Source organism: Sinocyclocheilus grahami, unplaced genomic scaffold (assembly GCF_001515645.1).
Source record: "Sinocyclocheilus grahami isolate Dianchi unplaced genomic scaffold, SAMN03320097.WGS_v1.1 scaffold631.1, whole genome shotgun sequence".
In the NCBI taxonomy this organism is placed as follows: Eukaryota; Metazoa; Chordata; class Actinopteri; order Cypriniformes; family Cyprinidae; genus Sinocyclocheilus; species Sinocyclocheilus grahami.
This window is the reverse complement of record NW_015505810.1, coordinates 531,818-555,793: the sequence shown is the minus strand read 5'-3', so window position 1 is coordinate 555,793 and position 23,976 is coordinate 531,818. Positions and strand designations below refer to the sequence as shown.

At 37.5% G+C, this 23,976-nt stretch overlaps 2 protein-coding genes across 2 annotated transcripts in view; one reads left to right on the top strand and one right to left on the bottom strand.

Moving 5' to 3' along the window:
• The first annotated feature begins 1,768 nt into the window (after nt 1-1,768).
• Nucleotides 1,769-5,388, top strand: LOC107558070 (single-pass membrane and coiled-coil domain-containing protein 3-like). Its single transcript, XM_016241685.1, has 3 exons — nt 1,769-1,843; nt 1,960-2,004; nt 4,603-5,388. The coding sequence occupies exon 3, from the start codon at nt 4,622-4,624 to the stop codon at nt 5,285-5,287; it is 666 nt and encodes a 221-aa protein (XP_016097171.1). The 5' UTR covers nt 1,769-1,843; nt 1,960-2,004; nt 4,603-4,621; the 3' UTR covers nt 5,288-5,388.
• Nucleotides 5,389-22,771: 17,383 nt separating this feature from the next.
• Nucleotides 22,772-23,976, bottom strand: part of LOC107558076 (E3 ubiquitin-protein ligase RNF185) — a gene marked incomplete at its 5' end in the record, with an annotated part of 8,426 nt that continues 7,221 nt past the window's right edge. Inside the window, one exon of the mRNA XM_016241701.1 lies at nt 22,772-23,403. Within this exon, the coding sequence (XP_016097187.1) occupies nt 23,306-23,403 (98 nt within the window). The remainder of the gene's footprint in view (nt 23,404-23,976) is intronic.

The window sequence follows — 23,976 nt, the reverse complement described above, 5'->3', positions numbered from 1 at the left end:
GACGGTGACGAGTCTGCTTACAGACAGGAGGTCGAGCAGCTGGCTGTCTGGTGCAGTCGCAACAACCTGGCGCTCAACACGCTAAAAACTGTGGAGATGACCGTGGACTTCAGGAGAAACCCCTCTGCACCCCCCCCACTCACCATCATGGACAGCACTGTGACTGCAGTGGAGTCATTCAGGTTCCTGGGCACCACAATCTCGCAGGACCTGAAGTGGGACACTCACATTGACTCAATTGTGAAAAGGGCCCAGCAGAGGTTGTACTTCCTTCCCCAGCTGAGGAAGTTCAACCTGCCACAGGAGCTGCTGAAACAGTTCTACTCCGCCATTATTGAATCTGTCCTCTGCACTTCAATAACTGTCTGGTTCAGCTCAGCTACCAAATCTGACCTCAGAAGACTTCAGAGGGTAGTCCGGACTGCTGAGCGAATCATTGGTACAACCCTCCCTTCTCTCCAAGAACTGTACTCATCCAGAGTGAGCAAAAGGGCTGGCAGAATCACTCTGGACCCCTCACATCCAGCACACTCCCTCTTTGAACTGTTGCCATCTGGTCGACGCTACAGAGCACTGAGCACCAGAACGACCAGACAAGCAATCCATCTCATGAACATTTGAACACTTAACAATAAACAGGAAACACAGAACACTATCATACATTTATTTATTTAACACACATACTTATTACACTTCAAATTGGCACCTAACATACCTGTACATACTAAATGGTCTATTTTGTATATTGTGTTTGTGCTATTTTGCACATTGTCTATTTTGTATATTGTATAGTATTATTTTTATTATCTGTCTTGTCTTGTCACTGTCATTCTGTCACACTGTGGAGCTTCTGTCACCAAAACAAATTCCTCGTATGTGCAAACATACCTGGCAATAAAGCTAATTCTGATTCTGAAAAAAAAAAAATTTGTATAATAGTTTTAAGCAGTGTACTGGGAGTTCATCTCCTACTCTCTAATAAAAGTCTGTAAAAATAAGGCACAGTGCACTGTGTTAATATTAAGCAATCTGTATTGATTTTTCACAGGTGTTTTAATTACACGTTAAATTTGGGGTTTTAGGGTTACTACTTAACAGATAATGTATTGGCAGAAAATTACCAGTACCTTTTCCATTTTTCACATATTCTTTAGCCGAACAATAATTATAGTTGCAAGCTAACAACATGTTGTATCATAAATAAACAATTATAATTGAACAAGTGAAACTAGCAACTTTATAATTCACATGTGACGTGTGTATTGTTTCTCCAGCTCTCCAGGCCGATGTGCTGCTTGGCTGGCTAGCGTTTCCCATTTTTGTCATTTAGATGAAAACATGTGCCTTTTTTAGTCACTTTTAAAAAGTTATATATATATACAAAAAAATGTTTTGCTAAATTTGCTGCCAGGTTGCTAGGATAGTCTGAAAAGTTGCTAAATTTAACAACAAATTTGTTACGTTGGCATCACTGCTCTTGACAACTGCCTTGCACCTTCTCTTATGGTTATAAATCCTGATCATCTGTATTTAAATGCCCAGTAAGTTACCTTAGTAAGATCAAATGATCTAGCGGTTAGCATATCACTTTTAAATCACATAATGAATCACAAGCTATTGAGCAATGAAGAAAAGCAGGAAGATTGTTGGTGTGGGTGAGACGTGACACAGACGAGAGGACAGGAGCTTGTCTTTTCAGAGGGGTGTTTCCAGTCTGGATTGCCTCACTGGGGAGGTCACCAATTTATCTTTAAATATCCGGGATAACAAGAGTTACATTAGATGCTGACTCACGACCTGAAGAGTGCCTCCGAGCCAGAAGTCTTTGATTGAAAAACCTTGGGTTAGTACTGTAACTTACCATATTTGTTCAATATTTCCACTGCTAGAGAAAGAAACTGTAATCGGTAAACTAACTTGTTTTATAACAGAATTGGCCTCTTTTGCTTTCATTTTAAGGTAACAAGAAAGGAGAGACCACAAAGGAGTGTTTAGCACCAGGCTGTGAGTTTTTTAAAGTCCTTATAATTTCTACACATTCTACACATATTGACTTTCAATGAGAAAACTTTGGTGTGAATATGCAGACACTATGGGCACAGGAATTTCATCACATCAACTCACATGCCCTATTCAGACTGCAATTTTTTTCATGTGGAAATCTGTAAAAAAAAAAAGGTTGCATGGCACCTCAGTGATAAAACTCATGCATTCAGATGAATGATGAATGGTTCTGCTGAAAAAATGTCAGGCGTTCTTCTTAAAACGACCAGATGGTGGCGCTTATAAACGTTTTGGTGACACAGCATTTTTCCAGCTGAGACACTTTAGTTGCTATGATTTGGAATATCCATGGCAGCAACATATTACTAGTATCTCGTTTTTAAGAATTGTACTAAATACAAAACAGCAGTAACCAGTAATATTGACTTTTCCATTGCTGTACACTCTAAAAAATGCTGGGTTAAATACAACCCAGTGCTGGGTAAAATAGGGACAAACCCAGCAATTGGGTTGTTTTGACCTGATATTGAGGAGCATGTGTGGCAGTCAGTCACCGCACCGGTGTGAATCCTGTACTTAGTAATCACAGATTCTAGCCTACGTCTTGGAATATATGACCCAAATAAGAATTTTCACCTTATATTGCCATCTGAACAAGCAAGTAAAAAGTCTGCCACGTTTGTTCTGACCAACTGAGGAAAAAAGCATTACAATAAATCTCGCTACCAATGGTGATTAAATCTAAAGATCGGTTAGCTCATATCACATCAAACTGTGCAAATTATTATTATTGTTATACTTTATTCTCAGATTATTAATGTTAACAACATCAGCATTGGTGACTATGAGTATAGTGTGTGTGTAGATTTCAATTTCTGTTCAGTCTAATCTCTAATTGTCATACTCTTCGAATTTCATGTTAAGAAATTATTTTAACCAAACTACGCTCCCTTTGAACTGGTTTTCTTTAAAATACAAATCTTTGTAATCCCAGGCTATCTGTAATCAGAAGCACGTTTGAAACTGGAATATAATTTAATTTCATTCACATCCCTAATCCTTTCTGGATCACAATCTGCCATCAAAATGATTTTTTTGGACATTTAATTATTCCGGCTGCTGTGAGAAAAGGCTATAAACGATCCGTCACCTGCAGGATCCTCACATGAGATAGTTTAGTAGCCGGGACAGCTTCTTTATGTTTTCAGACATGACGTATTGACGCAGTGCCATGCTCGAATTTCCCGTGAAAACCTACCCGTACCACTCAAACTAGAAAACATTATTATAAGCTAACCGTTGTGAATCTGGCTAAAGTAAGGCGATAGCTTTGAACACTGGCTGGTTATGTACTTGCTCAAATATTGAATTTGGATAATTTTTAACCCAAAAAAGTTACGGACTGCCGCTTTAATTAGTGACACTTAGCCTGCAATGTTTATTTGAATGTGGCAACATTTTTATTTTTAAATCTTTATTTGAATATGGCAACATAATATCGCACTCTACAATATTTCTATGAAAAAATCTCCGACAGAGACTATCAGCCAATCACTGTGTGCATAGTTAATAAGAATGCTGACATCATCCATAGCAACGAGCTCAGCCCCGCCCCCTTACTCTTTAGCTTAAGACTTCTCTCTATTCCTCAGTACAAGTTTGTCTCAGCAGCTTTGTGAATAAGTTTTAAGTGAAAACTCTTAGCTAAAAACTTTTACTGCTATTTAGGAGAACTCTTAGTGGTAAGATAAAATGTTTTATGAATACGTATTGGATTACAACATATGGAAGTGCCACAAAATCGAATTGAAAAGATCAGATTGCATGTGGTTCGTGCTGTTCATGAGAAAAATGGATATGAGTCACATGTGGAAAAAAGACAAACAAATCGGATTTTGTCCACATTTACCTGCAGTGTGATTGTAGCCTTCGACTCCTTCACTAAACTGAACAGCCAATCAGATTTCTTTCTCTCTCTAACTCTGAATCACTGATTGGCCTCAAAAATACCTAACAGCATCTGACTAGAGACAACAGTGTGGAACACACCAAGAAAACCAAGTCGACTGATGCTCAAAAATAAACGTGTCTTGACGGCCAATCTTTGGCTTGCTGTGTCCCTGGCTTAAGCGAAACATGGACACTGAGTATTTATTAGACACTTTTGAGGAGCTAAATAACCTTTTCTAGCTCCTGTCCAGAATGAACTCTCTAGTGCCCCCCTGACGACTGAATATTTCTTCTGGGAAATAAACAAGTCATTTGTTTACGTTGATCTCAGAAACCGACACTCCTAAAAGAATCAAATGAATTATGAAGTACTTGCATAATTAATTCTGTAAATTGTTCGTGTGAAAATAATAAACATATTGATAAATGAATTATGAAGCAAACCCTGAAAGATGCACAGTCAGTTTGCTATAGTGAAACACTAACATTAGTTACTCTCTGTCAACAGCTGCAATTCACTTCACGGTCACCGGCGTCACTGATAACAAGGGCTTTCTAATTCTTACAGACAGTACCTTTTACTTACTGCTCACTTGCATTAATGCCCATTTAATAATAGTTTCCTTAAAGATTGTTTCTCTTCTTAAGGATCCTAATATTAAGAAAAATGTGGAGTGACATCTTCTACCCTGACAACCCTAAGAGAAGGGAGCAGCTCATCCGCAGAAGTCAAGAGCTTCAAGATCTGATGAAGAACAACTTCAGAGCCACCAACCAACTGATTGATGCTATGAACAAGCACTTGAGTTGCTCTTTCGAACATATCTCCCTGAACGAGATCGCTACTCTTCGGGAGAACTGTGATGTGATAATTGGATGCATGCGTAAGATACAGGCAGAAGTAGAGAGGATTGATAAGGAGCTGAAGGAGAAGCTGGAACCCACCCTGTACGAGAAACTGCGAAGCCTGTCTTCTCTGTCTACTGTAGATTTTAAAGCGATTTCAAAGGCTTTTGAAGCAGTTTGTGGTATTGCAACTGTGGGATCTACTGTTTTAGTTGGCTATTTAATTGATAAAGGATTTATTCTGGCAAACATAACAAAAAAATATGCTATAATTGGAGCAGGTACATTAGCCAGTGTTGCATTGGCAGTGGTGTTCTTGGGGATCGACATGATTGTTGAGGCCATTCTTGGGAAAATCGAGGGTGATCGACTTAAGAAAGCCCTAGAAGAGTATGACAGAGCTTTGGAGGAATTCAGGCCAGCGTCTGAACAATATCAGGATAAAATTAACTATGTCCGAATCAGAATTGAGGTTTTAAAGGAATAGAAAATATCAGGTTAAAATGTTTTCTTTTTGTGTTTGCTGGAATTGTAGACGAATAATTTATTACATGTTTGTGCTGAAAAACATGTAGAAATTTATCTCAAAGTGACCATGTAAAATTATATGTAGAATGTAAATCTAGTGGAAAATAAATCACAATTCTGCAATTAAAGGGTCATAAAACCATGCGTGATTGGCGTCTTCTTCCTATAATACAAATATGACATAAAAAGATACCAGAACCACACTCTAAAAAAAAAGGTTCTTCAGTGGTTCTTTGGCGTGGTTAAGGTGCTATCATATAGAAAACCTCTAAGAAGTTCTTTGTTGAGAATTAAGGTTTAGATGGGTTTTTTTCCTCTTTTTTTCAACTTACCGTTTTGGTGAATAGTGTTTGCTTTAGTTGCCTCTTGACCTTAATGTTAAGTTAAAATATGTTTATCTTTGGCTGTTACAGTAGTGTTTATAAAGCACATATGTGATGGCAAGGAACTTATGATAAAATTATTTCATGCGTCTGAGTCTCTGGTTACATTTTATCAGAATCTGCAGTTCTTTTATGAGTTTTATGTTATTGCAGTACTACTATACTATGTGAGAAAAATGTATAAACCACTTTTAGAGTTATGGGTTGTAAAGAGGTTTCAGTTCTGTCACTCGTAGACATGAAGAATCAGCATGTGAATCTCAGCAACGGTGACAAAATATTCTGATAATGTTGATATGATTTTTGAAAATAAAACAAAAATCAAAAATAAAAGCAAATAGTAAGAATAAAAGAAAATACTAAGACAATGCAGCTGCATAATTTAGTCATGTCGCAATGCATGCTGGGAGCCATGGATGAGTTATGATTAGTGCACCATTGTTGAGAAAAAGGGTTATATGGCACATCGTATGGTTCTACATGGCACCATTTGACAAAGGGCTATATAGCACCTGTAAAAACAGGTGCTAAATAGCACTAAATGTTGGCATTTCCCCCCAAAAATGTGTCAACTACTTCAACTTCAACATTATTTTATTTTTCTGTTATGCAAATTATTTAGAAACTATTAAGCGGTACATCAAACGATGACATGGATGATGCAATATTAATCTGAAACTCATTTCCAGAGTGAAAATCCAAATGATTGATCAAAGAGATTGTTTTTTTAAAGCTGTTTAAATATGTAAATTTTTAAGATGAAGGTCCAGAATGTAATTATCATCTATTCCTACTTGGCAAATAAGATGTTATATCTGTATTCTTTTGTAATCATGATAAGACGGTGTTTTATGCTCTTTCTTTGATATCTTCAAAGATTAGTGGGTTTATTGTTTAAGTGTGAAAATGATTGTGTTCAGACTTATCAGGAATTACAGACTGCATGAACATGCTGACTTGTGTTTAACTTCAGTTTAGTCATTCGTTTCATAAATTACAATACAATTTCAGTAGAAGCAAAGTGTGCTGGCCTTATCTCAAACGGTAAACGTCAGATGTTGGCTTTGCATGTTCTCTTCCTGTCTAATAGTAGTGGAATAAACTGAAAAATAAAAGTGGACAAGACTTTGTCAAAAGTAAGAAAAGTAGTACTGGTAATTTTCTGTCAGGACATTTTCTGTTACATTTATGGGCAATATTTTATGTTTATTTTATATTTAATGTTTAGGAGTCCTGAAATGTCAAATTTGCTAAAACATATATATATATTTTAATTGTCCCCTAGAAATGTGGGTACAAATTGTAGTCCACTACTGTTTCCAAGTTGTAAAACAGTTGAAAAACAGTAAAAAAAAATGGTAGTTAGTAATTTAATCCATTACATTACACATTTGAGGTCATATAATCAGACTACTTTTTGATTACTTTAATACTTTTGACCTAACTCGTTAATCACATTGATTTAAATAGGATAATATTGTACCATGTTGATATACAAATACAGAGAAAGAAAATATATTCCATTTGTTGTTATTAACAACACGAAGTGCATTAAACATTATCCCAAGGTTTCCCAAACTGAGGTTCGTGAAGGAACTGCAGGGGGTTTGTGAGTTTAACGAAGAGTTAATATTTAATTAAATCATAAAAATGTAAAACTGGGAATTCGGCGTATCGGTTGAGCTACTGGAGTCACAGTGTCATCAACGTGTAAGCCAATCTGTTTGGTGTTGAGCTTTCCAACTCCTCTAAACAGAAATGGGTACTGTTCCCGAATTCGGCTTGCCACATCACTGATTGTAGCTATGTTGACCCCAATTTTCAGTGCTCCTAGTTTAGTGGCTGTCTCTTTACCCCCTAGTGACTCTCCTTTTCCCTTGATTACCACGAATTCAGCCTGGGTTCTCCGTTTTCCGCATTTGATCTCACACATGAAAGCTCCTTTTATGGGCAGGGGTTCTTTAGAGGCATATGCATATATATTTTTTTCAGATTTGTATGAGTGATACACAATTCTTTTGCTTTTTAGTGTCTCCCATGTCCCTTCATCTATAATATTGCTTGTGGCCCCGGAATCGATCAACATGTCTAAGTCAACTCCACCAACAGCAAATGTGTATCTGTTTGGGTCACAGTCTTTCACCATGAATGCGTATTGATCATCATTAGTTCTGTTAGTTTCTCCACCGATATATTTAGCTGTCTGTTTAGTCACATTTTTGGTTTTACACATTTTGGCAAAGTGGTTAGCACCTCTGCACTTTCTGCATTCTTGACCCCTTGCCGGACAGGTTGGGTCTTCAATTCAAATGCCGACAGCCATCTCGTTCATCGTGGACCCAGAGTTGCAGGTTCACTGTAGCAGTCGAATTTCGGCACTGTTGCGGTAGGGTCCATCTTTCGAGTTTAAACTTACTCATGATCAGATTTAACTTTCTTACAGTCTACTAACTGTCCTCGTCGCCATTGTTGTGTCTTTGCTTATACTAGCTAAAGACGCTGAATTAAATCAGACACGAGACAGCACATTCGTAAACTCCACTCTTACTTTTGCTCCCTGCTCACTGTGCGTAACGACGTCACACGCATTGCACTTTATACACGACACGCGGTAGCAAACAAAAAAAACACACAAAGCAGCGCAGCACCTGACTTTGAACGTGCAGCACTCATGTTTATTTTATGAAATCATAGCCTTTTGAAGTTTAATCATCACATTAAGCCATATCGCAATTCTGGTCTTTCCATCCCCAAATTGAAAGGGATCCCTGGGTATTAAGACTTGTATGGCTTAATATAACATAAATGATGTCTCTTCCTGAAATATGTTTTATACATATTTTGGACCATGGGGCATGCCATTATTCTGATGGCGTAAAATGGTTGCACTCGGTGAGCTACTGCCGCTACCTATTGCTAATTTTACCACAACCCAACTCGGAATAGACAACTCGGAAAATAAAATCCTGTTATGATGACCACAGCTACTGAAAGAGCTTACAGGTGGAGCTGGATAAGCATAGGCTTAAACCAAATGCTGTACCATCGATTTTTCCCCACATGGAGTCTAAACGCCCGGATCTCGAGGAAAATCTGTGCTGAGAAACTCCTCTACCGGCCGCGCGTCATGATTAGCGTCAGCATGTTTACAGGATGACATAGCGTTTCTCAGCCGTTTGTAAGCTCTTTCAGTAGCTGTGGTCAACTAAAAGACTCAAAGGCATCAGGACTAAAGTGGAGTGAAAAAAGAAGTGGGTCTTTAGGAAGTTTTATTCATCCACAGGCATCTTCCCGTTCTTTTCTCCTCTTCTTGTGAAGTCTTGCATTGCTTCTCTTGTTGCCCTTCGACTGAAAATTACAATCAAGAGTCATGCAATGTGATATCGTATCAGTATTTTATTTTCTGAGTTGTGTTTTCTGAGTTGTGTTGCGGTAAAAAGCCAAAGACTATAGAAATAAGCGCCAGTAGCTCACCAATTGCAACCATTTGATGTCATCGACGCAGAATGTACCGTGCACATAAGATAATGGCGCCCGCCCATAGTCCAAAAACCATGTCGATTTTTTTTAAATAACATAAATCTTTCATGGGGTTTCTACTATACTGTATATCTAAATAAGATACATAATTTACATTATATTATATCGTATCAATATTTGATTTTCTGAGTTGTGTATTCTGAGTTGTGTTGCGGTAAAAAGCCAAAGACTATAGAAATAAGCGCCAGTAGCTCACCAATTGCAACCATTTGATGTCATCGACGCAGAATGTACCGTGCACATAAGATAATGGCGCCCGCCCATAGTCCAAAAACCATGTCGATTTTTTTTAAATAACATAAATCTTTCATGGGGTTTCTACTATATATTTAAATAAGATACATAATTTACATTATATTAAGCTATACATGTCTTAATACCCGGGGATCCCTTTAAGACCTTTTGAAATCAAAATTAAGACTTTCTTGTACAATTTAAGACTTTTTAAGGCCTTAACTTTGATCAAACTAAATTTAAGACTTTTTTAGACTTTTTAAGACCCCGAGGAAACCCTGTGAATGATCATTTAATGACCTGCACTTTGGTGTACACCGCCTCCTCATAGAAGGCAGTGTGTGTTTGTTATATTAATCAGAGAAAAAATTTACCCAGACTGCCAGAACCCTTCAAACCAGGGGTCACCAAACTTGATCCTGGAGGGCCGGTGTCCTGCAGAGTTTAGCTCCAACCCTAATTAAACACACCTGAACCAGCTAATCAAGCTCATACTAGGTATACTTGAAACTTTCAGTCAGGCGTGTTGAGGCAAGTTGGAGCTAAACTCTGCAAGACACTGGCCCTCCAGGATCAAGTTTGGTGACCCATGCATTAGACACTTTTAACAGTAAATAAAGCACATAAACAGTACCTGAGATTATCATTGCCATACTTGGTGTTGCTATTCCAGCGGCGGCATCGCGGAGAAATAGAAACAGTTTCTAAAATAGAATCGTCGCGGCTAGTTAGGACAAGATCTCCAATTAACATGGAAAATATACCTTTTATCACACGTCGCGTGTAGTTAGGACACGGTGTAAGACTAAAGCCCCGTTACCACTGCAAGAACTTTGTATTTCAACCACCATATTCGCATAGATTTTTTAATATTACTGTTATTGTGTCATGAAATGTAGCCTTCCTCTGCCTCAGTGTCCCTGATCTCCTCCAGTGCCATGTGCCTAACACAATCCAGTTTATGTAGTCATTAGTCATTAGTCATTTAGAAGACGCTTTTGCCCAAAGCGACTCACAAATGAGGACAATAGAAGCCATTTTTTTCCATTTTTATTGTTAGAATAACTGTAGCTTTCTAATGCATGTGTTGCACTGAAAATTCACAAATATTGACAAAATCGCTCGTGTGAAAATTAATATAAAACATGAGAAAATTATATTGTAAAATACAAATATTAAAAGTATTATTAAAATATGAAACAAATGATGTCAGTCGATAAATGAAGAGCTAGTGACACTCAACACTTCTCATCTGTGATCTGTTTTCAGCAGAGAAATGAGCTCTTCTAGTGTTTATGGGGGTTTAATATCTCCACGCAGCAGACAGATATGATCCTGATATCATATTGTACATGTCAGTCGCTATGAAGGACTGTATTCCAGTCGTCTGGTCCTCGTAGGCTGAACGGAAGCCGCTTCTGTCGTCGCCATTTTGCCCTTCGGTTTTTAAACCACACCTACAACAAACAAAGTCGCTATTTATATTGACTTTCAGCATGAAAGTCAGGGTTTGCAGCTGTTGTTGTTTGGAAAAGAGTATCTTTAAATATAATTAAATAACAGCACATCATGGAAGCCAGAATAATAAAAAAATACATTTAAAAAAAATAATTGCAAGATATACACTGAGAATTCTTACTTCACATTTTATATCACAATTCTGACTTTATGTCTTCCAATTCCGACTTTACAGAATTTATGTCTCACAATTTTTTTAATAAAAAAGTACTAGTAAAGTACTTTTTTTACATCTCGCTATTCTGACTTTACGTCTCACAATTCTGACTTTACATCTCACAATTCTGACTTTACATCTCACAATTCTGACTTTACATCTCGCAATTCTGACTTTACATCTCGCAATTCTGACTTTACCGGAAGCCGCTTCTGTCGTCGCCATTTTGCCCTTCGGTTTTTAAACCACACCTACAACAAACAAAGTCGCTATTTATATTGACTTTCAGCATGAAAGTCAGGGTTTGCAGCTGTTGTTGTTTGGAAAAGAGTATCTTTAAATATAATTAAATAACAGCACATCATGGAAGCCAGAATAATAAAAAAAATACATAAAAAAAAAAGAATTGCAAGATATACACTGAGAATTCTTACTTCACATTTCTGACTTTGCAATCTTGACATTTTATATCACAATTCTGACTTTACGTCTCGCAATTCTGACTTTACGTCTCGCAATTCTGACTTTACGTCTCACTATTCTGACTTTACGTCTCGCAATTCTAACTTTACGTCTCGCAATTCTGACTTTACATCTCGCAATTCTAACTTTACGTCTCGCAATTCTGACTTTACATCTCGCAATTCTGACTTTACATCTCTTTTATTTTATCTTGCAATTCTGACTTTACATCTCTTTTATTTTATCTTGCAATTCTGACTTTACGTCTCACAATTCTGACTTTACGTCTTTACTCGCAATTCTGACTTTACGTCTCACTATTCTGACTTTACGTCTCGCAATTCTGACTTTACGTCTCACAATTCTGACTTTATATCTCACAATTCTGACTTTACATCTCGCAATTCTGACTTTACATCTCGCAATTCTGACTTTATATCTCACAATTCTGACTTTACGTCTCACAATTCTGACTTTACGTCTCACAATTCTGACTTTACAGAATTTATGTCTCACAATTGTTTAAATAAAAAAGTACTAGTAAAGTACTTTTTTTACATCTCGCAATTCTGACTTTATATCTCACAATTTGTCTTTACGTCTTGCAATTCATCTTTACATCTCTTTTATTTTATCTTGAAATTCAGACTTTACATCTTACAATTCTGACTTTACGGAATTCACTATTCTGACTTTACGTCTCGCAATTCTAACTTTACGTCTCGCAATTCTGACTTTACATCTCGCAATTCTAACTTTACGTCTCGCAATTCTGACTTTACATCTCGCAATTCTAACTTTACGTCTCACAATTCTGACTTTTCTGAATTGCATGAAAAATTCTGAATTATGAGATAAAAAGTTTTTTTATTTTTTATTCCAGAATAAGAAACAGGCTTGTTAAAGGTTCTCCACTGAATCATCAATTTAAAATAACAAACGTTTATTTTTAAGAGTTTACAGGAGTGGTATGAGGTTTACAGGATAGAGATATGACATGATTATTGAGATGCAGACACAGGTGAGTGGTGGATCACCTCGACTCTCTCCTCGCGCAGGTGTGTTCTCTGGGCCAGCTGCTCGCGGGTGTTGATGTCTGGATACTGGTTCTGTCTGAACAGATCCTCCAGAGCGTCCAGCTGCTCTTCTGTGAAGATGGTGCGGTGACGCCGAACCCTCCTCTGAACATGACTGAAGCTTTCCCTGCCGTGAGCTTCTGCAAACATCTGCTCACCCCAAACTACATGACAGGCTGGCAGCAACAAAAACCACAGAGATCAGCATCAGCCTAACCATGAGATTAAACAGAGAGAATATAATCAAACATATTGAGAACAAGTCATGTTCCACCCAAAAATCAAACCAGTATAATATTATTTTAATTAAAATTAAGCAAATTTAACAACTAAAACAGGTATTATTATAGTTAGCTAAAATGAAAGTTACCTGAAACAAAAGAGCCTAAAACTAAGTCTAAAATAAAAATTAATTAATATATATAGACATATACAAAATATAAATTATAAACTATAAATTACAAAATTACACACAACAAAATGACTAAAATGAAAACTGAAAATATAGAAATAAAAACTGATTCAAAATGTTAATGAAAATTCAATGATAAATACCTCAATGATACTAAAATAACATTGAACATAAAAAAACATTTTAGTTACTTGGAATAAAATAAACATCAACTGAAATAAAATAAAATGCATTTTTGGAAAGTTCTATTTTAGCTAGTTGTCAAGGAAACATTTCTGATTTTCATTTAGTTTAACTTGACGTGCTAAAAAAACTAAAACTAAAATTAAAATTTAATAAAAGCTAGACTTATATATATATATATAAAAATACTAATATAAATGATAAAATGCACAACAAAAATACTAAAACTTTAACTCAAATGAAAATGGAAAATATAAAATAATAGTTGCTATTAGTTAAAATGTTAATACAAATATAATAATATCTCAATTATACTAAAATAACACTGATTTACACCACAAATTCATTAAGTAAAACATATAAAAATCTTGTAAAACCCAATAATATATAGGCTAATAATATAATATATAACATTATAAAAATCATCCTTCACATTCATTTTCAAGTGTTATGGTGGTTTTGTTATATTTCCTTCACGCTTACATTTAAATATTGTTATACTATTGTCTTTGCTTCATCAAGACAGAACCACATTTGAAAACAGAGCAAAAAAGTGAGAGTCGTTTTTGAGATCTTTTGTGTTTTTTCTCAAAGGTCAGGCGAAGTCAGCCGTGATGAAAGCGCTCTTACTGGCAGCCGTGTGCAGAACCTCTCCGCAGCGTGAACAGAAGCAGCAGGTCGATCTGAGGTCCATCTGATTCAGCGATTCTCGAGTCGCTGCAGATTCGGGGGCCGGTTTCTCCTCACAGGGCCCCGGGGCCGAGGGCTTCTCCAAGCCGAGGATCTTGTTGTTTTCTGCGCTCAGAATGCGGTCGATAGTGAAGGCAGAGCTCTTCTTGTCCATGGCATTTGTAGCTGGTTCTGAGCCAGAATGCGGTCGGGTTTAGAGCAGAACGTGTTCATATAGAGCCGGATCGCTCTGCTGTCTGTGTCAAACCCCCATTTACCAAATAGATTAAAAGCAAGGAGACAAAACGTAATCCCTCTATACAGCCGGGGAAAAAATGTATAAAGTGGCTGAAAAATCCCGGCTAATCTGGGCAGTTTTGTGAAGGTGTTAGTGAGCGCTGGAGATTGAGGTAATCTGGCTTTAGCTGACAAGAAATCAGATTTCACTGTATCAAATGAGATGTACAGAGAGGCAGAAAGCCTCATTGTTGTGCTGAAAGATAAATGCACGGCATTATGTGCTTTGATTCTGCTGGATGTCGACGGAGAGCATGAAGGTCTCCGAGAGGATCAGCTTTGGCTTGTGCATTTGCATGAGATTTAGTTCATATCACACCTGTTTAACCCTCCAGAGCCAAGCATTCATACTGATCGCGTGCTTTCTTTTCCTTTCTCCTTTAATGCACGGCATTATGTGCTTTGATTCTGCTGGATGTCGACGGAGAGCATGAAGGTCTCCGAGAGGATCAGCTTTGGCTTGTGCATTTGCATGAGATTTAGTTCATATCACACCTGTTTAACCCTCCAGAGCCAAGCATTCATACTGATCGCCTGCTTTCTTTTCCTTTCTCCTTTATTTATTTATTTATTTATTTATTTATATAAACACAAGACAGGGAACGTCTAACAACGTAAGACAACGACCAGAATGAACATAAAACAAATATATGTGTATTAAATAAATAAATAAAGTTAATAAAAAACAAATTCATAAAAAAAATAAAGCATAAAACAAAATGAAAAACATCAGAAACTACTCAAAAACTGATTCACAATATTAATACAACTATAATAGTATTTCAGTGATACTAAGACCGAACATAAAAAAATGTTACATTCATTGAAATAAAATAAAATTCAAAAGCTTTTTTTTATTTCAGCTAGTTGCCAAGGAAACTCTTTTATTTGAACTAAAATAACTACTAAAACTGAAATAAAAATTATACTGAAACTAAAACTGAAATAATAGTTAATAAATGCTATATGGACAAATTAAAACATATAGGGGGGTTTGAAGTTTTAAAAATCGCTACTTCATCGGAATGGTATGAAACTCGATTATTTTATGGCAGTTGCTATGTGACCACAAAAAAAATAAAAAAACGTGAATGGGAAATATAAATATGCAATAATACAAAAATACAGAGAATTTTTTGTGTATTTTTGTGTATTGGTCAAAGACGAAAAAGGGTTTAAGCATAAAAACAATACTGCTTTAAATTGGTGATACTAAGACCGAACATAAAAAAATGTTACATTCATTGAAATAAAATAAAATTCAAAAGCTTTTTTTTATTTCAGCTAGTTGCCAAGGAAACTCTTTTATTTGAACTAAAATAACTACTAAAACTGAAATAAAAATTATACTGAAACTAAAACTGAAATAATAGTTAATAAATGCTATATGGACAAATTAAAACATATAGGGGGGTTTGAAGTTTTAAAAATCGCTACTTCATCGGAATGGTATGAAACTCGATTATTTTATGGCAGTTGCTATGTGACCACAAAAAAAATTTAAAAACGTGAATGGGAAATATAAATATGCAATAATACAAAAATACAGAGAATTTTTTGTGTATGGGTCAAAGACGAACCCGGGGCCGAGGGCTTCTCCAAGCCGAGGATCTTGTTGTTTTCTGCGCTCAGAATGCGGTCGATAGTGAAGGCAGAGCTCTTCTTGTCCATGGCATTTGTAGCTGGTTCTGAGCCAGAATGCGGTCGGGTTTAGAGCAGAACGTGTTCATATAGAGCCGGATCGCTCTGCTGTCTGTGTCAAACCCCCATTTACCAAATAGATTAAAAGCAAGGAGACAAAACGTAATCCCTCTATACAGCCGGGGAAAAAATGTATAAAGTGGCTGAAAAATCCCGGCTAATCTGGGCAGTTTTGTGAAGGTGTTAGTGAGCGCTGGAGATTGAGGTAATCTGGCTTTAGCTGACAAGAAATCAGATTTCACTGTATCAAATGAGATGTACAGAGAGGCAGAAAGCCTCATTGTTGTGCTGAAAGATAAATGCACGGCATTATGTGCTTTGATTCTGCTGGATGTCGACGGAGAGCATGAAGGTCTCCGAGAGGATCAGCTTTGGCTTGTGCATTTGCATGAGATTTAGTTCATATCACACCTGTTTAACCCTCCAGAGCCAAGCATTCATACTGATCGCCTGCTTTCTTTTCCTTTCTCCTTTATTTATTTATTTATTTATTTATTTATATAAACACAAGACAGGGAACGTCTAACAACGTAAGACAACGACCAGAATGAACATAAAACAAATATATGTGTATTAAATAAATAAATAAAGTTAATAAAAAACAAATTCATAAAAAAAATAAAGCATAAAACAAAATGAAAAACATCAGAAACTACTCAAAAACTGATTCACAATATTAATACAACTATAATAGTATTTCAGTGATACTAAGACCGAACATAAAAAAATGTTACATTCATTGAAATAAAATAAAATTCAAAAGCTTTTTTTTATTTCAGCTAGTTGCCAAGGAAACTCTTTTATTTGAACTAAAATAACTACTAAAACTGAAATAAAAATTATACTGAAACTAAAACTGAAATAATAGTTAATAAATGCTATATGGACAAATTAAAACATATAGGGGGGTTTGAAGTTTTAAAAATCGCTACTTCATCGGAATGGTATGAAACTCGATTATTTTATGGCAGTTGCTATGTGACCACAAAAAAAATAAAAAAACGTGAATGGGAAATATAAATATGCAATAATACAAAAATACAGAGAATTTTTTGTGTATTGGTCAAAGACGAAAAAGGGTTTAAGCATAAAAACAATACTGCTTTAAATTGTTGTTTTCCCCCCTAAATTTTTTTAAATAAAAAAATTAAAAAGTTTTCTGTTTAATGTAATTGTATTTTTGTGTTTCTGAGCAAAAAATAAATATCATAACTTTTCCCCTGATTTACAGAAGAGAGCCACTAGAATATCATTCAGTGTAACAATCTCGTCAGGCATATTTACAACAAAAATCTATTTATGACACATTAAAAGACTAATTACTTTCACCCCAAACACTAATTAGCTGTAATTTAGCATTTTTTAAATGTGCCACTATCCTAGGTTTGGCCCATTTGTCAGTAAGAATTTTTATTCATTTAAACCCCAATAAAATGTAATATGCTCACTTATTCTTTTATATATTTTAATATGTACAGGTCAGAATAAGCATGTTTGCATTTTTACATAAATATTGTGTTACACTGAATGGCAATGTAACATTATTTCAACCAAATTGTAACATTTTATTCTTCAAAAACTTATTTGAAACCTTAAAAGTCGACGCTTTACTTGCATTCAATGTGCTTTCTATGGACATAAAATCACTTTTGTACATTTCTTTTGATGTGGACATCTTAACGTCTTTGACCGTGCACAGCAATGAAGGGGTGACACTCTAAAATATCAAGAGTGCAAAACAGACACACACACACTCAAACACACTATTATACACACACAACTGAACTATCGTAACAATACAGCCAGAAGACGCAAATAAGAGGTTAAAAACAGATTGATTAATCTCTGATAAAGCATTCCTGTTCATTTTTGTTACATTGTTGTTGAATTTTGATGTTACGTGTAGTAATGTCTTTATTTGTGTTCAGGTTTGACTGTAGTAAAATGAATGCAAAAACTGACATTTCAAATCAACATAAAAAACAAAATCTAAACCTTTGCAAAAAAGCTGTCTTTGAGAATGTCTAAATATAAATCCCTTTATAAACAGTAGATCTATATAGGAATCTAGTGGCTAAACCATGGAATTGCAGAAGTCTTTCTTTTTTTACTCCCACCAGATGGCACTAATGTGCCTTCAAAAATTAGATTTTAAAAGCGTTGTATCTATTTAAACATAAAACAGGCTACTGTCATAATTGGAAACTAATAGAAATATATTAGATTTTTTTTTCAATGGGAAAAATGATCATAATTATTGCATAAATATTCATTTGTATCATGAAATTCTCTCAAAATACAAAATAAAAAATGTTATTGAACTAAAATATATTACATTGATTTTACCGAAAAAACAAAATTCAGGTGTCTGGTCAGTTTTGACCGAGAATAACACAAGTGTGAGCCCCAGAGGGTTAATAATTAAACACAAGCACAAATGGTCTGATATTTGCTCGGTCAGTTCAATTGAATCCATGTTGTGTGAACATGTTTTATATTGGTTATGATGCTAAAGATCAAGCTGTATCTTAATTCATAGCCTATATGTGAAGAGCAGAAACACTTGACTCTGTCTTATCACTGAGACACAGTCACGCTATTGTACATGCTCCATTCATTCTCAACAAATCCTTTGTAATCATACACGTCCGGCTATATGTGGTTTTCATCAAGGAATTAATGGATTTTCAAAACCTGTCTTAAGCCACACAGATAAGGAGGATACAAATAAACAGCGTCTGTCTGCTGACTGAGAGTCGTTTGCTTTACTTGCTCCAGATTCTGCTTGATTGGGACTGATGGGCTTTTCTGTCTCTCACAAATGATGAACATGCATTTAATTCCAACATGTGTTATTAATTACAATTCTCAGTCACGGCCATTGAGTTTTCTGACGCGCTGCTGAGACGCGCGTCGAACGGAATCACACACCGTCGCGTCAGAAGTGCGTCTTCCGCAGAAGCGGGGCGTCACGGCGGTATTTTGGACCAATCAGATCTCGCTGTGGGCGGGACTAAGCGGAGCGTCGCGTCACAAATAGAAACAACGCGTCCGTCACACGCTCCTGATCGCGTGTTTATCCGTCGACGCCGCAGAACACCAACATAACGCTATTCTTCAGTGTTTCACAAGTCTCAGTCAGAATGACAAATATTCAAGAAACAGCTAAAAACACATCCCTTCCATCTGTATGTGACCCTCTAATTCTAGCTCTCTCTATTCGTTTTCTAACTTTTCTTTAAAAAGACACTAGCTTTCTCTATTCTATCTACTTGTTTTTGTTATATGTATGTGTGTGTGTGTGTGTGTGTGTGTGTGAGTGTGTGAGAGTGTGTGAGAGTGTGTGAGTGTGTGTGTGTGTGTGCGAGTGTGTGTGTGAGTGTGTGAGAGTGTGTGAGAGTGTGTGAGTGTGTGTGTGTGTGTGCGAGTGTGTGTGTGAGTGTGTGAGAGTGTGTGAGAGTGTGTGAGTGTGTGTGTGTGTGTGCGAGTGTGTGTGTGAGTGTGTGAGAGTGTGTGAGAGTGTGTGAGTGTGTGTGTGTGTGTGCGAGTGTGTGTGTGAGTGTGTGAGAGTGTGTGAGAGTGTGTGAGTGTGTGTGTGTGTGTGCGAGTGTGTGTGTGAGTGTGTGAGAGTGTGTGAGAGTGTGTGAGTGTGTGTGTGTGTGTGCGAGTGTGTGTGTGAGTGTGTGAGAGTGTGTGAGAGTGTGTGAGTGTGTGTGTGTGTGTGCGAGTGTGTGTGTGAGTGTGTGAGAGTGTGTGAGAGTGTGTGAGTGTGTGTGTGTGTGTGCGAGTGTGTGTGTGAGTGTGTGAGAGTGTGTGAGAGTGTGTGAGTGTGTGTGTGTGTGTGTGTGTGTGTGTGTGTGTGTAGCCTATATATACATACACATAAACCTCTCTACGTGTACTGTGTTGGGATAATGTAGCACTTGCATATTATTTCTCTTTTGTTGGTTTTGATTGCTTCTATTGTCAGCATTTGTAAGTCGCTTTGGATAAAAGCATCTGCTAAATGAACGAAGGTAAATGTAAAAAGTGAAATAATTACAGAAAGAGTTATGTATTAGTATCTCACACACAAGATCTGTGTAATAAATCACATACGTGATCTCTTTCCAGCTACTCAAGAAATCAAATCAAAAACTCTGCAGCTGTTCTCTTGCTGCTTATTTCACTTCTCACTTCTCAGCTTCTCAGCACTGGTGCTGTTCCTCTTGAATTAAAGCCTGCAGCTGTCACACCAGTCTTACAGAAACCCGGCCTTGAGCTGTCTGATATGGCCAGTTACAGACCCTTCCGCTTCTTTCGAAGCTATTTGAAAACGTTGTTGCTGCTCAACTTCAGTCGTATTTGTCATCTCATAACCTCTATGGATGTTTGCACTCTCCACAGCACTGAGACAGCACTTCTGAAGGTTGTCAGAGACCTCCGTATGGCCACTGACTCCGGCTCCATTAGCATTAGATCTTTCCTCTGCTTTTGACGCATCTCTCACAGTATTCTCATCTCACGACTGTCTGCTCTTGGTATTTCTGGAACTGCCCTATCTTGGTTCGTTTCTTACCTGTCTGTCCGTCAGCATTACATCACAGTCCGCCTCTACTGCCCCTGGCTCTCACGGTGTTCCTCAGGGCTCTGTCCTCGGGCCTGTCCGCCTCTACTGCCCCTGGCTCTCACGGTGTTCCTCAGGGCTCTGTCCTCGGGCCTTTACTCTTCATCATCTACATGCTTTCTTTAGGTAACATTATCCTTCATCATGGCTTCAACTTCCATTTCTATGCATGTGAAACCCAGCTCAATATCAGTTCTCAACACAACTGATCTCCCTTTCCAACCAACCCCATATCGGCTTGTATTAATGATATAACTGCTTGGATGACCAGTAACTTTCTCAAACTCAACACTGATAAACAGGTCTACTTCTTGATGGTTCACCAAAAAACGTAGATCACTCTACATTGCTGGGATCTTGGTTCGACCTTCCACTACCATTAAAAACCTGGGTATACTCTTTGACTCCTCTCTCTCCTTCCTACCTCACATTTCTTCTCTACCAATCGGTTGCGATGCGTGAGTCGCGCGTTACTGACGCGACCGTGCCGTTCCGGAAATACGATCTGAACAACGCGTCTCCTCCGCTGCTCGGTGAACTCAATGGCTGAGGCGGAGGAACTCATCCAGAGCGTCTGCGCTTACCCGTTGCTTTATAACGCGTCGCTGCTCGATTATCGCAGCGCGGAGCGGCGCGTGAAAGCGTGGCGCGAGGTCGCCGCGTCCATCGGTCTCTCCGGTCAGTGCGTCAACATTACGCGCTACGCTGCGATATTATATCCTCAGTTTACAGTGCTAGTGTAGAATGCTTCTTGCATATTTATAAGTGCATGCATAGTAAATATTAGCATATGCACTCTTAAAAATGAAGGTGGCTTTCATAGTGATGCCAAAGAAGGACCGGTTTTGGTGAACTTTTCAGTGATCAGTTCCTAAAATCATCTTTTCTTAGTGTGAAGAACATTTTAATCATCTAAAGAATCTTTTTTTCCATTTTAAAAACTCTTTTGTGCAATGGAAAGACTCCATGGATGTTAAAGGTTCATGATTTTCACTCAGAAGTGGTTGAATTTCACAAATAATGTGTCAAGTAATAGTAACATTGAAAATGTAACATTTTAAAACTGGAATGGTATGTTCTTGTAAAAGGTAGGCTACTCCAATAATCTTTTTTTCTTTACGGTGTAATTGTTTTTTGTTGTTGTTTTGAGTATTTGTAGATAATTGTTTGGAGAATGAACAGCAGTATAATTGTATAATGTAATTTGTTTCCGTGCAGTGGTGGAATGCAAGCTGAGGAGGGAAGAAGGCAGCCGGCGCTTGCATTACAGAGAAACCCTGTCGTTCCTGGACGCTCGCGTCAGAGAGAAGAAGCGTCTCGGTGACGCCGAGGCCCCGGAGCAGCTGGAGTCTCCCGAGGAGCAGATACACATGAGAACGCCATCGGCCTCTGCCAGCAACCTCAAAGCCTTCGACGAGGACGAGCTGTTTCTCTTGAGTTACGTCCCTGCCCTCAAAAGACTGACGCCGCAGAAAAGAGCCGCCGTCAAGATGCAGATCCAGCAGATCATGTTTGACGCAGAGTTTAAAGAGCAGTGAACAGTGATGGAAGCCTGGAGACTCTGTCCTCTCAAACATTGTTTACATGCTTTATAATTAAATCATATAAGGGATGCTGTATTTCTGTATATATTTCATTGCAACAACTTCCAAAGTGGGAGTTTTCTATGTGTTGTATATTTTGCCTTCACTGTTATCTGAATGTTTAAAGCTCACTTCAGATAAATGCTGTTCTTCTGAACTTTCTATTCATCAAAGAAACCTGAAAAAATTATACTCCGCTGTGTTCAACATTGATAATAATCAGAAATGTTTCTCGAGCAGCAGATCAGCATATTATACTGATTTCTGAAGATCATGTGACACTGAAGACTGGAGGAATGATGCTGAAAATACAGCTGCGCATCACAGAAATACATTACAGTTTAACAGATATTCACACAGAAAACAGTTGTTTTACTTTCTAATATTTCACTGTTTTACTGTATTTCTTTAAGTGCATTTCTAAAAAATATATTTTCAGCATTAAATGTCTGGTGCAACCTGCCTCTTAATGCATTAATTTCTTCATAAATCTGGGGTATTTTCATAAGAAGCTCAGATGTGCTCTACTTTCATAAAACACAGGAACTCAAGAAACAAGCATTGTACAGTCTTGCACAAAAGAAAGAAATTGTGTGACGGCATAAAGTAAACAAAAACAACGTTCAAAAACACGTTTATAATTAGATTTAATCATCACGTGGACAGTCAACATGTGCTTATGCCTCTCACGCAACAAATAATATTTCTTTCCCCAATCATTTTCCAAATTCTAAAAAGTTTACATTATAGATATTGACCTTTTAAATTAATTTGCTTTTTTAAGCCTCTATTTTAAAAAAACAACAACTTTATTTTGATTATTAAAAGAACAGATGCTCTACTTCAGCCAAAGTTATAAAATATTAAAATAAGCTCAAATTAAACGCTGATTACTGTTAGGAAGAACATTCGTATTATGTTTTTACTAGCTTTACTACAGCGAGTGGCTTCATTTGGCATCAATAATAGAGAAATAAGACTCTGGCATTTATTTAAAATCATTTCTGGGAAGAAACCGAACATTATGCATGTCACAGGATCACTCACAACGCAAGCGCTGCATCTCTTTCACAGAAAAAGAGCTGTTTGCATCCTGCACTACTGTAGGGTTAGTTAGCCGGTAGTCCTGCGACACGATCACACAGTTCTTCAGCGTTTAAGCAATCAGCAGCCAGAACATGATGAGGAGCGCCACGAACAGAAAGAGGCGAGACAGAAACTGCTCATCCGCGTGCTGAGGGGTTCCTGGAGCTGCTGCCGGGACACAAACACAGAGAAAACAGGTTCAAATCATCAACACTGCATCACTCCTTTACGGTTCACAGCTCGAGTCAATTACTCCACAGCTGATGAAAACATCACAAGCACTCCAGGCCATCAGTTCAGACAAAAGCTGAAACAAATCCAGCATTAAGATGTTTTTAACTAAAATACATAGTTCATAATCCATAACAACGCTTCCTCCAGTGAAAAAAGTGCATCTGCTGTTGTCTCTCACATCAAAATCCAGCTGTTTATTCTGCATTGTTATACATAGGAACACCCTCGCAACCACCCCAAGTGCCCTAGCAACCACATAACACCCTAGTAACCCCCCTGGGTACCCTAGCAACCATCCTGGGTTCCCTAGCAACCACATAACACCCTAGTAACCACCCTGATTACCCTAGCAACCACCCTGGGTACCCTAGCAACCATCCTGGGTTCCCTAGCAACCACATAACACCCTAGTAACCACCCTGGGTACCCTAGCAACCATCCTGGGTTCCCTAGCAACCACATAACACCCTAGTAACCACCCTGATTACCCTAGCAACCACCCTGGGT